The 16,688-nt window shown below is 44.5% G+C and overlaps 1 protein-coding gene across 1 annotated transcript; it reads right to left on the bottom strand.

Annotated features, from left to right (window-relative positions):
* Positions 1-776: 776 nt before the first annotated feature.
* T265_08885 (hypothetical protein) lies at positions 777-9,977 on the bottom strand (the record flags this gene model as incomplete). The annotated part of the gene is made up of 7 exons (XM_009174807.1): positions 777-1,320; positions 3,090-3,655; positions 6,410-6,769; positions 7,217-7,518; positions 8,516-8,863; positions 8,905-9,064; positions 9,921-9,977. The coding sequence occupies 7 exons, from the start codon at positions 9,975-9,977 to the stop codon at positions 1,233-1,235; spliced, it is 1,881 nt and encodes a 626-aa protein (XP_009173071.1).
* Positions 9,978-16,688: the final 6,711 nt, after the last annotated feature.

Raw genomic sequence — 16,688 nt, 5'->3', positions numbered from 1 at the left:
TATATATATATATATACATCATGATTTACAGTGCCCTTAGGATCTCGCCATTACATAGAGCAGAGCTCAGGGTTGAAAATAATTGACCGATTGCCTAGAAACACCAAAAACGATTTATTTAGCTGGGTTCTCTCGCAAAACCAATTTTTTTTGCAAATGAGTTTATTTCACTAACCGGAAGTTGTTTTTTGTTACGAACTAGCTCGTGCCTCTGGGACGCGAGCAACTACGTGGAATGAATTTTGGAAGGAAAACCGCGGGTGGACAACTAGGAATTCACGATGAATCGAAAGACGTGAAGTATGTACAAGCTCGAATGAGCCAGGGAAGGCATGGTATCGAGGAAGACCCATACTGGGATCAACAGTCAACATTCGAGGGAGACGGTGAGTTTGAATAACAGAATGATCATGAGTTTAAAAAGAGGAGTTCCGAGAACCAGAGACCTTAGGAACATGTTCGGGAGGGACGAGTAGCGTATGAGAGGTTCAAACACTTTGCCACCTCCTAAAAGCGAGAACCGTCGTGCAAGCATTATGCTAGGCTTGGGCTCATCGTCTAATGAGACTAACTCCACCTTTATGGTAAAATGAAAAACAATGTCATCAAATAGGCTATTCCCGATCAAAGGAAATGAGAAAACTATTATCCAACAACGACTAGCAAATGAACGTAACAAATAGATTCCGATGGTTTCTAATTCCTGATCTGGTCGCTTTCAAAGGCTGACAATCCAATTTCGTGTAACCGAAGCAGAATAGGTAGAGGTCCTCAACGTTTTTGCTGGTCAATCGTTTTTAACATTCACATACTTTTCTTTCTCTTTCCCAACAGCTCAAAAATGGTAGGAAGACAAGTTGAATCCATACAGTCTGTTCAGCCCGTCAACGAAACATTGACACAAAACGCCGACCGCCTTCATGTAAACAGCATAAAAGAACGCGGCCCATTAACACTTCGTACGAACTGTGATGAACCGTGTGCCGAACCAAAATCGTCTATTTTTCTAAGTAATACTATGTTCCCCATCCGTAAAATGGGTGAACCCAAGCCTCGGCGATCGAGGATACCCGTGGCAGGGAGAGGTTCAACGATCGATAACCTTGTAGACGTCTTTTTCAAATTGTATGTTTTCGTAAAAGAGAATTCAATGTAGTATACATTCCCACACAGAAAACTATTATTTATATACAAAAAGGAGGGTATTGTGCGGGAGAAAACGAGGTAATAAATCACGCCAGCTTTTGTTTTTTCCAAACGGGTGTATCGTCTTTCTTCACCTCTTCATCTGCGTTGTAGAAAACAGGATTAGGTTGCGTCCTATAAGCAAGTGGACGGCAAACCAGAGAAAATGTATGAGAACAAGGAATGATATGCAACTGAAGAGAATATTAGCAGATCAGATTGTAATGATGGTTGTTAATAAGTTCTTTGAGCTGTGCAATTTGTTTGCAAACGTTACGTCACCAGCCGAGATGAAATCATCAGTGCAGTGTATTCTGAGTGAAAGTGCGGTAAGCTGGGAATGCCGTGGTTGTTGCACTCATCCACACGGCCGAAATCGACCTGGGCGAGTAGACTATAATGTGACTATATATGACTATATATGCACACGCAAGAGCCACGTAAATCCTGGAAAGAGATGGACCAAGTGGTTAGAGCGCGAATTTACTGACTCGAAGGTCCGTGGTTCGAACCCGACTTCGACTCGACTCCTCTGTCTAAGCTTGGGCAACCTGGCAGTATCCCAGCCCTCGTGCTTCCTTCTGGTAGCATGGCAGCTAGGCACCGAAAGGGTGCTACAGCTGAACGACTTATCATCATTTCTTGAGTCCAAGCTGAATAGGTTATAAAATCGTGCATCTGGTGGGTCGAGATATCCTACTTGGGTTCCAAAGAAAACTGACAAACGACCAGTACAAAGGCGGTTGTTTACGAGGACTCAACTAAGACAGATTCAGTTCCAGAGATGCGAGTTTCATTGCAAACACAACCAGCTGAAGAATTCGAAGAACTATCAGAGGTTCTTAGACAGATGTGTGTAGAAAACGAAGCTGCGGTAAGATCCATCACCCTAGTTAGATCTTGCATAAAAGTTTTGAAAAAGCAACAGATATTCAATAATTAAGTGTCAAAAATGTATGCTAGAGTAGTCTGCCGGCCAGTTTACTTCAAAGCTCAAACAAGTTTGGTTAAAAACGAAGGAAAAAGAATTGAGAAGCAGATGTAAGGCGGTGTTGTGAATTTAGTCACTTCCTTGGGTTAAAAACCGATATTTACTGTCTGGATCAACAAAGCAGTAATCATCAGATGAGGCATGAATGAAATTAGCGGATAATATCGAAGACGAGAGGTATCACCAGCAACCTGATTTCAACTTCTCTTCAATTCAATTTCTCTTCTTTACGCAGTATGTACAGTGATCCGACTGACAATACAACGGAACGGCCAATGTGACAGAATGTTGAAAAAAATCGTTCAGTTGTAGCACCCTTTCAATGCCTAATTGCCAAGCCACCCAAAGGTTGCACGAGAACTGGGATACTGCCAGGTTGCCCAAGTCTAGATGGGGGAAGTCAAGCGATAGAGGTCCGGATCAAACCATAGACCTTCCGGTCAGTGAATTTGCGCTCTAACCACTTGGGCTATTGGTATCAGTATGTTCTATGGTTGTACGGAGCAGAGATACCATCAGGACGCCAAAAGTTAGACAGGTCCTCCGTCTAGGGTATTCGGTTCAAGGGATTGACCACAAGGCAGCGGTAGTTGACTTGAGACCAACATATTGGCCCGAATTTTAGGGAACAAGCCGTCGTACGTGTTCCAATCCACAACCCAGATAGCCAGAAGACTATAGAAGCCTGATTTATGTCCACTGACTTAATTGGTATGACAATCCACGAATGACATACTGACCATTCCAAGTATAAGTCAATGGGTCACGGAGTCACACAAACTGCCACATCAAGAGAACGTTTAGGTCTGTTCCTGACGAAGATGGACTTGAAAAGTTGAAAGTAACCAGAGATCACAATCTTGATCGGTCGAATATTAGATCATATGAGAAATAAAGATTGTTAAAAACTCACTTTAAATAAGCCTTGGTCCAAAATGGTTTGGACTTTGCTTCCTCTGCATGACGAAGTATCGCTCCACGAATGTCTTTCTCAGCTCGTTCCTCGGCCTCGTCTTTTTTCAGCACAATCTGTTGGACCATGTACTGATGCAAACTGCCAACCCGATTGCCCAACGCTTCCTCCTGCACAGGAGCACGAGCTCTGGCCTGTTGGTTGGCTAAAGTAGCCGCAGCCTGTCGATTTGCATGGACCGGTGCTGTCACTGCTGCCAAAGCGATCTGAGATTCCATTCCAGGTTGATTGAGCAGCTTTTTGGCTTTGCGCGCCGATCGTACAGAATCTTCATTGTATGTAAGTAGGTATGGTTTCATATAGGCCTCGCTGCCACCTAGCCGTCTCCTACGACTTGCTGCTGTGGCCTGCCGGGATGCACAAAGTAGTGCGCCGTGGTGGCTGGCTTGGTGGTCGTACCAAACATTCGCTGTTCCATCAGATGAGGCACAAAAAAGCTGATTGATACGATGGTGCCATGCAATACGAATTACACTACCATGTTCCGGTTTGATTTCTTCCATAAGCTGTAAAAACATGGGATTAGATAAGCATCACGGTAAAAAAAAATACAGAACAAACATTAGTCGGAATCTAATGGGTAAGGAGATCATCGCAATCAATAAGGGTTTTGTGCAGCTCAGTGTTGAAAGAGGAATTACCAGCTAGTGAAAACACTTTTGCAGTTCACAATGAGTACAAAAGCCCTCTAAGTAACCTAACTCTAGGCAACCTATCAGAACACGTATACAGACCACTATAAATAAAACAACCGGAAAAACAGATTATTGCAAGCCCCAAAAGTGCGCACTGCTCGATTCGGAACATGACATACTTCCACGAAAAAAATACGCCAGCGTTTAGGCTACGCTTTATGTTAAGGAGTTAAGAGTATTTTTGGAGCGTTTCTAGCTTCCACTGAGCGCAAACATCACGGAAAATTGGTAGCAATGTCTACGAACAAAAAGTATGTCAATGTACAAGATAACGTCCAATACCAATAAGTGTCGGTTGTGTGAGATCCGCCAACCACTGATGAACAAAGCGGATATTATCTCCAGCTTTTCCATTTTTAACCTCATCAGGGCTGAAAACGATGAGTGACGTTGTTGGAGAGAAGTTCTCTCTTGCATTTTGTCCTGATAAAAACAATTCACGGATATTCCAGCAAAAACTGAATATCCATTTTCAACACACTTTGGGTGGATTCACAAAGGACTAATGTAAAGTCACGCACATCCGCTGCGAAATATTACCCCGTCAACTGTAACATTCAGCCAGCGTTACTTGCCGTCGAAATAAAACGAAATCCGTCAGGAAATAAGGGAAAATGTGACAAGCCATTTTCAGTCCCTTACAACGAGGGATAAAGCCTAAAGTATCGGACCTATCTTGTCAACATGCTCGCACAATTGAAAATCTGAAATAGGATTTGCTGTCCAATCAGCTGCTACCCTATCCAGACAATACAACTATGGGTCAAGAGTCAGATTCTTTAATCTGATACCCGTGAGGCAAGATAGGTTACGGGCCACCGTGTTGGAATTTCAACATCTCGACTGTAAAGGGTGGTCTTTTCTGAGGACGTTCTAGATACCTGCGTCCGCACACACAAAGTGAGAAATAGATCTTGAAAGAGCAAAAGTGTAAATAAATTCATAGGGCTACAGAACGGCTTGCCAAATTGAAACAGAAGATGAATAAAGCCGTAGACAAGTTGCAGGTTTCATTGATGCTAGAACCAATGTGCAGTTTCGATTACTAAATGAGGTTGGTACGCACTCTGAAATAACTGAGAAAAAGGTAGCATAGCTCGGTTTTTTTAAGGTAGCCGATATTGCTATAACTTCAAAGACGGCTAGGTCAAATGTTAACTTAATAAGCTTGACAATGGCAGATGAAGTAGGTCTAGCAAGCATGTGAGTAGTAAGGTTGCCCCCTTCCGTAGAGACCCATCAAAAGAATCGTGATCATCTTCGCGTGGTCTCTTCCTGGAGGCAAGAAGGCAATTAAAAGTAGTTTGTACAACGTGAATCTCCCCAAGAAGAGAAAAGAATCCCCCGATCCCGTGTCTTCTTACACTGCCGGAGAACCCTGTTTATGAACACAGCATGGTCCAGCATGGTTGAGGTGGTCCTTTAAGATCTTCGCAGAACGAACGGAATCGACCGATGACGCCAATAGGTGCTACTGTAGCGACCCAGTCACCCACACACTTGACTGTTCAACTCACAGTCGCTCACTGGATCGCGAGGCTTGTCTTTTTTTTCTCATACGCGCAAACACGTCGCATTAAGCTGACTCATCGGACATCGATTGTCTGCACCGCCTAGTCAGCGTAGCGACCAATCATGTGCCGACGCGCCCACATACACGCACTGGGACCTACATAAACGCAAACCGAACCCAGTCAACACACACAGACTCGCGCGCGCGCAGGGAGCAGGACGTCAACCTCTCCACAAGTCCACGGACAATCATGGAACACGTGTAGCAGCCAAACTGCGGAGAAAACACGTTCCCGCCGTCCGGACTTCCACCAAGGGACTCTCGCATCCGATAAGTTCCCTTTTTGACCTGCTCCCATATTCGCACTGTATTTATTTTTATACGCGTCACAGAAATACTGAAAGCTTTTATTAGTGCACATTCACCTTCTGATTTGTGTTATGGTTATCATCACCTGTGCACTAATACTACGCCTGGATGACCGAAGAGCACTCGTTCTGGGGCTTGTCTCCGTTGGGGCCCCAAGATTGCACATTTTCACTTATATTCAATAAACAATGAATAAAATTCAGTGAACCATCCTTGAAACGCACCTCGATATCATACAGCTCAAAGTATAAAATCGAATATCTGAGCCTCTAGTTCCCTCACACGAAAGGAGGTCATCCTCTCACACCCGAAAACAGCAACTACCTCCAATGGATAGGCGATTTTTCCCGAATGTGTTTGGCTTGGGCGGAACCACTGTATGGCAATTATGTCCCTCTTAGGTACATCAGATATCACACACTTTTTAAGAGTACTCGGATGTTACACAGGCCTCTTCAGTCTGTTTTCAATTTTCTCACAACGCTGTCAGTTTTCGAAGACCACCAAAGGAATTTTCAAACTCCACAAGGAAGCATCGCAACACCCAGTTCGTGCATAGCATCCTTCGTTACAGTTTTCTCCCACAAGCCCGCATAGGACAAGGGAAATTTACTGGAAATGCCACCGAGCTTAGTACATGCTGTATCCACGCATGCCATCACTAAAGAACCCGTGGTACTCACTTTGAAATTATCCCTGCGATAGAATGTAATCCGGCCTGCTTTCTGGTCTCCTCGGGGGGCTGAAACAGCAGCGGCAACGACATGATCGTTCGGACTAAAAACGACATCAGACTGGTCAAACAATGCGGGTAGATCCCGTACGATATGAACTGGTCCCTTGCTGAGCGCACGTCCGTCCCATAACTTGACTGTGTCATCAACAGCTCGGCTTACCAAATGTTTTCCGTCCCATGAACAAGCTACACAGGTGATGGTTGTATTCGGAGGATGAGCTTCACGCACAAGTTGAGATGTGTTTACAAACAACTTGCGTGTATCCCACATTTGCAGCGATCCATCCTGACAGCCAGCTACGATGACCTGTCCATCCCTATATTAAGAAGTACGCATAAATGAAGAGTGTAAAAAAACTTGGCTTTATCGAAAAGGGGACAGGTGAGAATCTTGTTTCAACTAGCCGTTGTCTCACTCATATCATCAGAAAGTAGTCTGATCGTTCATACACAATCCAGCAATTACCAATCCATGTGCACACAAACAGGAACTATGAACAATAGGTTCCTACGAGTAGAGCGAATCTGCTAAGACTACTGGTAAGGATGTAATTACGACAAAGAAACTAACGAATGCGATCGATAAGTATCAATAAAACGGCATAATTGGTTCAGGGGGAAAACACCGAAAAGCGATTGATTCTATTTATAGGGCTACTACGACGTATAATCCCTTATGGCATCATAAATGAGAGACAAGTTCAAGTGATAAATGTTCCACTCGCTTTGAAAAGGTACAGGTTGTCGGGATCACCTTCCGACCCTGCGAAGTTCGCGGTTTGATGACCGACTTGTGAGTTGGAATACGAGTTTCGTTCATCAGAGTCTCGGCATCTTCGATATTCCATAGACGGAGTGTAGCGTCCTGAGAGCAAGTAAGGAACCTGGATGAATCTAGTGGATGCCAACAGCCCCAATGTAAACCATGCGTGTGGCCCTTAGCACTTGCAGGGTCGGTGATATATTGGAATCCCTTGTTGGTGAAGCACACCGGTTCTCCATCGCGGGTGACCACATGAGCTTGAGCAGAACCCGAAATGACAAGTAAGTTCTCGCCTGGAAGAGAGAATGAAAACCATCTAAGCTTCTCAGGCGCTAGAATTTTAGGAACCTAGTCAAAAATGCCCTCTAAATGATTCTCATGTCGGCCATACGTACCCAGCTTTGCACTGAAAGATTCAGCAGAAAGACAGGACCGTCGGTCTTGCATGTAAAATCGGATAACGTCCTCAAGCTCAGAACAAGCTGATAGTAGCCGATGTGCTTCACAACGATGGCATTAGGGGGAACCGACTGGTCCCTGCAAATTTGCTCATAAGTAACACATTTTAATCTTCATAAAAGCACCTGCGTAGAACGTAATCACAGGAAAGAAAAAAACAACTATATGGGGTGTGGTCTTCCGTTAAGGAAGAAGAGAAAAACTGAAATAAGTAGAAGTGAGAAGAATTGGATAGTTCAAAGTACAAAGGCATCGTGATCGCCCAAATATGACAATAAGTGTCTGCAGGGGGATGAACATATGCAACGAATAACCTGCCTTTGAAGCTATACAATTCTAATACTGATGATATAATGTTGAAAATCACGCAAGCAGTAATTAGGACACTGTACCTGAAATAATGCGCACTGTGCCTTTTTGCTGTTGATTTTCAGTGAGAACAACATGAACTGTCTCTTGCAATTAAACTATAAAGAGAACTACTTATTTATGGGCCTCATTTTGAGCACAAACATAAAAATCAGTTACAAGCCTCACAAAACAGCAAAGACTGCATAAAGATTGACCTAGATGAAAGTGATGGATGATGATGTCCCTTTATTATATAAAAAGAAGCGTATAGTGGCAAGTTGTGTAGACGGACAGTCCGTCCATCTATGAACAGCGATGGGCAAAACACTGAATTCCAGATAGGTTACATATCTAGCAAGATAATAACGATATCACTTGTCAGCACATGGCAATTGATAGAAATCTTTGGCTTTCCAAACACGTAGTTGGCAAGATTGTCAAAGTTAAGTCGTGCCCCCAAACAAAACGCGAGATACGTACCTGATGGACTGAATTCCAAATGTTTGATTTGATGGTCCTCACAAGGCCGTACTGCTTTGAAAGCTCGACATGAACTGTCCATACCACCGAAGTCCCAAAGTTTTACATCAAAATCGAAACCGCCAGTAGCAACGCGAGCTCCGGACGGATCCACACCTAGTGCCGTGAGTGGTTTTGTCCCGTGACATAGAGCTAACATGTCGGTTATTGGAAGAAAATATGGGTCTCTAGTGTCAAGGTCTATTTCTTTTGGTGGAAATTTAATCTCCCCTGCATCTGCTTCGTGTTCATCATCTTTCGTACGTGGCGGACTGACTTCTTCACGCTGCTCTGGTCCCAATGTTTGAGCTGTTACATACATCGTAATACAAAATAAAAATCACACAAACCTGACAGAACTTCCGTGTTTTTGGCATAATTGCGTTCCTTGGCAAGTGAATGGGCCTCTTCAAATATTTTCATATAATCAAACTGCTTCGCAGCAACACCAACTGGTTGTTTTTCGTTGGTGGACGAAAGGTCAGTTTCCTCATCATCGCCCATTGCGAACTGAACGGATACCAGAAAATATTTGGTTGAAAAAAGCAACACAAAACTGCAACTATTGATAATAGCGTGAAAGAGTACAAGAGCAAGATGAAATTGCTAGAGACCAAAAGTTCAGCTTTAGAGGCCGAACAGATAAGACAGGGCTACCATTAAATGATTCGGGACTCAAGGGTGTGTTGTTTCAGAAATACGGAATCACAAAAGGCACGTTGAAAGCATCACAATGGGGTCCGGTTACAACGACCAATTGTCAAGGAGTTAGCTCGTAAGTGCTAGTATGGTAGAAGAGGCATTCCTTCAAAGGCTGATGTCCAGTCGACAGGTTCCAAAGTGTTTTCTTCGAGTTATTCAGCCCTCAAAACCCTGATAAAGATGCTATCGCAAAACTTTGGGTATGTTCAATGGATATTTCGTCCTGTTGGTGAAGCCAACCTACGCTGAAAAGCCGAGGAGCACTGTACAGATGTTTCATCCTCATTGGGAATCATGAGCAGTGTATACCTCGAGAAAGTCTGGGAGGTCTTAAACCCGACTTCCAGACCGTCAGTTTGAACATGAGTGGTTGATGATGATGAGAAACGAATTCTTAGACGGAAGCTTCGCTCGTCTGAGCTACTTACAGAATGTTGATAGTGTAAGGAGATTGCGAAATCGGGAAGTTAAACAATTCGTGCCCTCTGAGACATCTAACGGAACATAGTAATGACATAGTTTGGGCGTTGTGCATGCGGTTCGTCTTCGATGATGGGGCCCACAAGACTCTGTTACAGATAATGAACTATTTGATGGCTAATGACAGAGGCGTTCCTGTTGCCAGTTTTTATCCAGATTTCCTGAATACTGGAAGCGCACGCACCTCGGATGTTTGTGATAGGCCAACCCGAGGTGCCCTTCCCTTCCTCAATTCATCCATATCTCCGTTGTAAGGCTTTATTCAAATAAATTTGACATTTGTATGGGAGTGAAACACCACTGTTCTCAACTAGTATTGTTGTCGATGTTGATAATAATATAAGGAACACCAACCACCGGAATTGCCCAGGTAAGCAAATTTATCTGCCACGTCGATTGGCTCACCTGCAAACATGAGGTGTGGGTTTGGTCCAACCCAGTCTTGTTGCAACACTTTACGCTTTGCAGGTGTGAAGCATATACCAAACCGTGCGGTAGATTTATTTAGATTATTTAAAATCGTTTGCATTTGAGTGGGATTTGAACCACACAGAGCAATATCGTCTGTATCCCCAATGCCTGTGAGGGAGCATATCGACTCCCGAGGTTTCAGAGGCAGTCAGAGAAATTTCAACGGATATATCAATAAAAAAAGTTAAGGAGAAAAGGGAAAAGAGGACAGCCTTGTCTTTTACCAGTGGACGTGGTGAACTCAGGCGAGAGCTTCTTGTATATTAGTACGCGCCCAGGGGAGTTCGCATGCAGCGTCCTCATAAGGGAGGGAAATTTGGAAGGGACATCTTTGATCGCCAGACACTGTCAAAGTTGCTGACCACCGACAGAATTGAAAGCAGCTTTCAAATCCAAAAAAACGACTAACGTGGGACGTCTGAGGGAGTGGCGCTTTTCAAGAACTTGTCTCAAGGTAAAGATATGGTCGATCACCCCCGACCAGTGCGAAACCAGCTTGATTCTCATCAATCTGTCTCTCCTCATAATCCATCAACCTGCGCGAAATAATACCAGAGAGCAATTTATGTGCGACGAATATCAAGCTGATGCCACCATGGTATTCACATGCTCCCTTTTCGAAAACTGGGATGACGGTCGAGGAGGTCCATTTGGCTGGTATTCTGTTTTCGTTCCAAATGATTTTCAGTATGGTTGTCAGACTGTCCACCAGGACCTCGCCACCATCTATGAAAAGCGGTGGGTGTACATCATCCGGGCCAGGTGCCTTGTCGAGCTTCACGATTGAAATCTCACGCTAAATTTCGTATGTTGATGGTGCGTTGGTGACAATGCTCCATTCAGGCCCACTTGGTTCTTCCAGCAGTTGTGTTAAAGAAGACCAGGTGAACCGTTCTTGGAAGTGCTCATCCCACCGCTCAAGAAGGCGACTGAAGGAGTGAATTGCTGTTCCGTCTTTTTCTCCTGATCTCGAAGATATCCAGTGTCCATTGAGTCCAGTCAGATGGGTTGGACAAACAATTCTGAAAGCTGATAGTATTGCTTCTTTAACTCGCCTCCATTCATCCTCCAAGCAATCGTCGTCGTCCACATGACTGTGCATTTCTCGTAGCTTTCTAGCCAGATCAAATCGATACTCCCCAGCTACTGAAACTTATCGAAGTTGATGAACGCATCAGCTCTCCTTCGGCACACGTAATGCTGGCGGAGAGCAAAGTTCTAAGCGGGCCGGCACAATGGCATGATCAGAATCAAGTTGCGTACTTCAGAAGGAACGAAAATCCTTAACCGAGGCTCTCCATTGGTAACTGATAGTTATATGGTCCAATCGAGTCCAGTAAAGTTCCAGTGAGGTTGGCAAACGACACTGGGTCAACCTCGACGATGGCGTCTCACATTCAGGTGCGTTCACCTCGTTGCTGTTTTTGATTGCTTTGCATGGGGACACAACTGTGTGCACCTCAGTGATTAGAGCGCGAATTTAATGACCGGAAGGCCAGCGGTTCGAACCAAACCTCTGCCTCTCGACTTCCCCTGTCTAGGCTTGGAAAATCAAGACTCATGTCTGTTTTTGTGGGCATGGCAGTTAGGCACCGAAAGGGTGCTACAGCTGAACTATTTTTTGTTTGTAATAAGTCTTTACCGTTCGTTTTTTATTCTGATCAGTTTTACGGCTGTTTCCCATGTTAGTGGCAGTTAAGCATCATTATTTACTACTAGTGTATGGGTGTTGACAATAAATGAGACAAAATTTTACAAAAGCGGCTTCGGTTGATTCCTGGATATCTCCACAGAACGGTGTAGATTGCGTGTCTTCCTGGCGTCACCGGTGTAAAAACATTTCTCGCTGTACTTAGCCATTTGGCGAGACGGAGTTTATTTAGTTAAATCAATCGACTTGGTTTGCGGGCCTTCAGTCGATGTGAGCATACATCAGATGCCCGCGCGCATGCGAAGAATCTTGTGTCGCCAACAGTTTTTGCCAACCACCGAGGCCCACCAAAGGTAAGTGGGGCTTCTTTCGAGATTTCTTCGAAACAGCAATATCAGCAAGTCATCGCATTACTCATGTGCACTTGAAAAATCACTGGGGACATACGGCAGTGACCAGCCGATTGTGAGACTGAAAAAGCAAACGAAAGCATTTTTGTCGGGCATCAGTGTAGGACCTTCGTACTTGTAAGTGAGGCTCCAAGTATAAGTGCCGGGTGGAACAAATCGGGTAGATTATACGACACACCTCCAGCATCCAAGAAGGATCAAAGGCATTCCTTACAGAATGAGTCACACAATGCATGCAAGTCAATGGGGTGATCGATGACTGATGACTGGAGCCTGCAATGCTCCAAAATACGGTGTAACGTGAATATTCGCAAAGCGTAACGTCTCCCCTCTTATTCAGAAAAGAACATCAAGACTTTCTTATCTCAGTGGGATTCCAGTATGGCAAGTTTTTTCTGGGTTATCTACAAATCTGATATTCGGGTCGTTTTTCCGACTGTAGAAGTAGCAAAACCCACTGGACAAAGCAGCTTGTAAGGGGACGCGAGTGCAAAGTGGCATCATAGAAGTATATTGACACGCTGTGTCACCGGGGAACATTGTTCCTCATTTGATTATACGCTTCCAAAACACCTTAGTGTATCGCAATCGATGATGGGAGGTTGTGACCACGATGGGTAGCCAGTGGTCGCAATCTGTCAGCTGACCCCGGTTGTCCCCAGAATCACTTCGTTGACCTTGATATAGGTCTCAAGTAAAAAGAACAACCAACAATGACCAAGTCGTCAACACTGCCGTTGTGTATAAAATGAAGCCCATTTCCAAACAACAATCCTGGCGGTCCTTTTTCGCTAAGCGGGTAACCTGGCAACGTAAGATGTGCAAAACTGAAGTTGACCGAACGTGCCTGATTAGCCAGCTATGTGTAAGATCTTTTCGAACATTCAGTCCTCATGCTCCCCATCCTAAGTAAGTCCGACATTCGTCGCAGCAGTGTTTGCGCGTTATCGCAACACCTTAAGAAGCATCAGCCGGACACGATGCACTGGTAACTTAGCTGTAAGCTGACTGGTAAGTAGGATTGAGAGTTCGGGAAGCATTTTCAGAACCTCAAGGCACGTGACGTTCAAGGCTTGTTTACACAAGGATATGACCTGAAACAACTTACTCCCGATTTGGGCTCAACGGTGGGATCTGCAGTATTCAAAGAGTGCTCGTAGAGACACTGATAAGATGGAGGCTAAGGCAGCGCAACCAGGTGTATGCCAAGCGAATGGATTCTCTTTAGGGTGCTGAAAATGTTCTACATAGTACGAGTAAACTGGAAGCAGGAAATTTTTACGGCCCCATACCAGCCTCACCATTCCAAGAATTTAGTTCTCGAGAACTAAATCACGATCGTGATCTAGTAACCAGTCACCATCAGAGTATTACAACCGAGCACAGCTCATCGCAGAAATCGTCTTCGATGTACAGGCCAGATAAGGAGATCAAGAGATAAATGGCTGTGATGGCCAGCTACATTTGGGGGTCTTGGCGACGAGCTGTCGCAATCTTGGACGATCCTGGTCTCCATAAGCACGGTTTTGAAGTTCAGTAACTCCCATGCATGCCACAGCTGCCACGCGGACTTTCACTTTACTTGGAAGCCAAAAACACGTAGCCGATGGGCAAAAAATAACAAAGTGGCAGGCGCGTTGTACGCCGTGGTGAGATCCTGGGGCTAAATATCAGAGAGCGGACGGACATTGACACCCTTGATGCAACACGCCCCACCAACGAATATCACTATTACAACTTTTCGATTCATTTTGTGACCTATGAGGATTTCATGAAAGGCTCCGTAGGATTTTAAGGATAAACAGAACCTTAATTCGGCTTATATGCACTGCAACATCGTTTTTAAGTGTTTGTTCCAGTCGCTCTCCGTCTTTGCCCAAGGTGTAGCGTTTTACTTAATATAATCACCGGCGACTCACACGGTCACTACATGCATGTGATGAGTGTTTTTGATACAAGTCAGTGATACCTGAAGCAACATTCAGCGATTGTGTTTAACCATACGGTCGAAAATGAGGTATTTATCGTGCAGGTTCAATTTGTATGTGACGAACTAACGAGAAGTTGTGTACGAGGTTGTGATGATAGCATTAGCGCCCACCAACTGATGAAACATGGAGACTTAATCTACACGTCATCATGACAGCTGACTGAGAAAGCAGCGCCGTTTGCCGAGATAATATCGGGAAGCATGGCATTTAGAAAACAATCGCGGACCAACATGGAAATTCGCACACGAACAGCTCCAGCACCGCATGGCTCTAGTTCGGTGGTGCTTTGGCACATGTGCAGCCAATTGTAGACCACAGGTTATTGGAAGGAATAACAAACTTGTCAGGAAGACACCAGCCCCTTCCCTATTCCGGACAGCCGGAATATACACATGTTAGGCGGAACTCTCACCGCCCTTGAACCAGGTGCTGCGAAGGCCAACAAGTTTACCTCGCACGTGATTGGTCAGATGAATAAACCTCCTATCAGACCATCATCGGAAGGAGCTCCATAAGCTCGAAAATGTGGACCCACCAGCCAATCACCAGTCTGCTTCCGCTCAACATTTTCTCCAAAAACGCAGTAATAACTGTGCTTATCTGTCCATGCCGGTGTAGGGATGACTACATCAACATCTAATACCGCCCACTGTTTATGATGCTGTCCCTTTATTACGCAATCTCCTGTACCCACAAACCCTGTCAAGCATGTTTTTATTCTGACTGGACCAATATGATCACGGCTGGCGATAAGCGACCCACCAGTCGAGCATTATTATTATTACTACTATTGTTATTATTTAACACAGGCTGTTATATGCAAATGCACGTTATTTAAATCCGTGTGACCATCACACGCACATGGATTTTCAGTAGTTCGAGATCACTCTCTCCCGTACAATGGTACAATACGCGCTAGACGTAAGACATCACTCTGTTGGAACAACTCAACCGGCAAAATGTAACGGCAGTAGTAAGAATAAGAAGACGGTGTAGTGGTAACGAGAAATTAAGTGGGCATCGGTATCTATTTTTCTTTTTAGACGCCTCGTGGTATTGCTCCGACGCTTCATAGTTCACGAAGACCGAAAATCAAGTAAAACAGACCATTACAGAGCCCGGCATTCAAAGGTCCACTCTCTGATCTTGATTTTTTTCTAGCGTAATTTCGCTGCGATTATGCATTGCGCAAATCATTTTTCCAGCCTCTAACCGACTTGATCTTCACGGTGGAGGACATTCGTCAACACTTGCACAACATCAACCCATCCTGCGTGTTGAGCACCGATGAGGTTCATACAAGGATCCTGAAGAAAATGTCGTCTACACCGGTGAATCATTTATACCTGGTGTTTCGCCAGTCGCTTGACGAGGGCCGCTTCCCTCTGCTTGGAAGGAAACGATTGTCACGCCAATCTACAAACCTGGTGGCCGACTGTCGCCTGGCAGCTACAGGCCTATAAGTTTCACTAGTGTGCCACACAAATTGATGGAACGCATTTCCAAAGCGAGCTATCCCGGGTCATTGTGAAAATTAAGTTTCACAAGTATACCGGAATAACCGGTCGAACTAAAATTCCAGAATCCAGATAAGCGTGAAAGGTAGCGCGTATGTATTCGAATTGGCGTATGTATACAAAATATTGAACAGTGAAACAAGATAACGAATAGAGAAATGAACAGTGTCAGTCATGTTCATCACATCCGCCACACCTTGAATAAGCGTGTGGATGTCCATAGTCCAGTGGTGGCCTTGATCGCAATCTTTCGGATCTTTTCGGAATGGAAACTTCAGGCTCTTCACACGTTGCATTTTCCTCAGATAGGTTTTGTTCGGATACCATAAGATCATGTACAAAGGAGTCATTAGTATTTGAAATAGCAGGAGTGCCGTAAACAGACTGATTTTGGTATTGAACTCAACCTGATCAATGTGTCTCCGGTGACAAGAGAGATCATCCAAATCGAGAATTGCGACCATCCGTTTGCCAGTTGATGAAAGTACTATTCCTGTAACAGGTCGTAAATCATTACCCATGAAAAATGTAACATCAGCCGTTTTGGCACAGTCAAGACCTGTACGCAACGAACGAGATTTAAATAGAAGCGCGGGACTCATCCCAGTAACGGAATGGAAGGCTACTGTATTGCATTGGAAAATTATAAATCCCACGGTCCAATTCCACAAGATTAGTAGCAGAGAATGAAATAGTGACAGACTTTGGGGTTCGGACAAAATTCTCAGCAAGACTGGGAATGTCCTGGAACAGTAAACAGATGTCGACATCCAAGACCTTTCAACCGTTTCTCGAAGAATATTGCAGTGAAGTGTGTGCCGTTGTCAGTGACCAAAACAGTCGGTACACCTTCATAGCCAAACAATTTCCTCAATGCTTGCTGTGTGAATTCGGCACTTGGAGACGTAGTTA

This window comes from Opisthorchis viverrini, assembly GCF_000715545.1.
Source record: "Opisthorchis viverrini unplaced genomic scaffold opera_v5_243, whole genome shotgun sequence".
NCBI classification, from domain to species: Eukaryota; Metazoa; Platyhelminthes; class Trematoda; order Opisthorchiida; family Opisthorchiidae; genus Opisthorchis; species Opisthorchis viverrini.
This window is presented reverse-complemented; position numbering and strand designations above follow the sequence as displayed.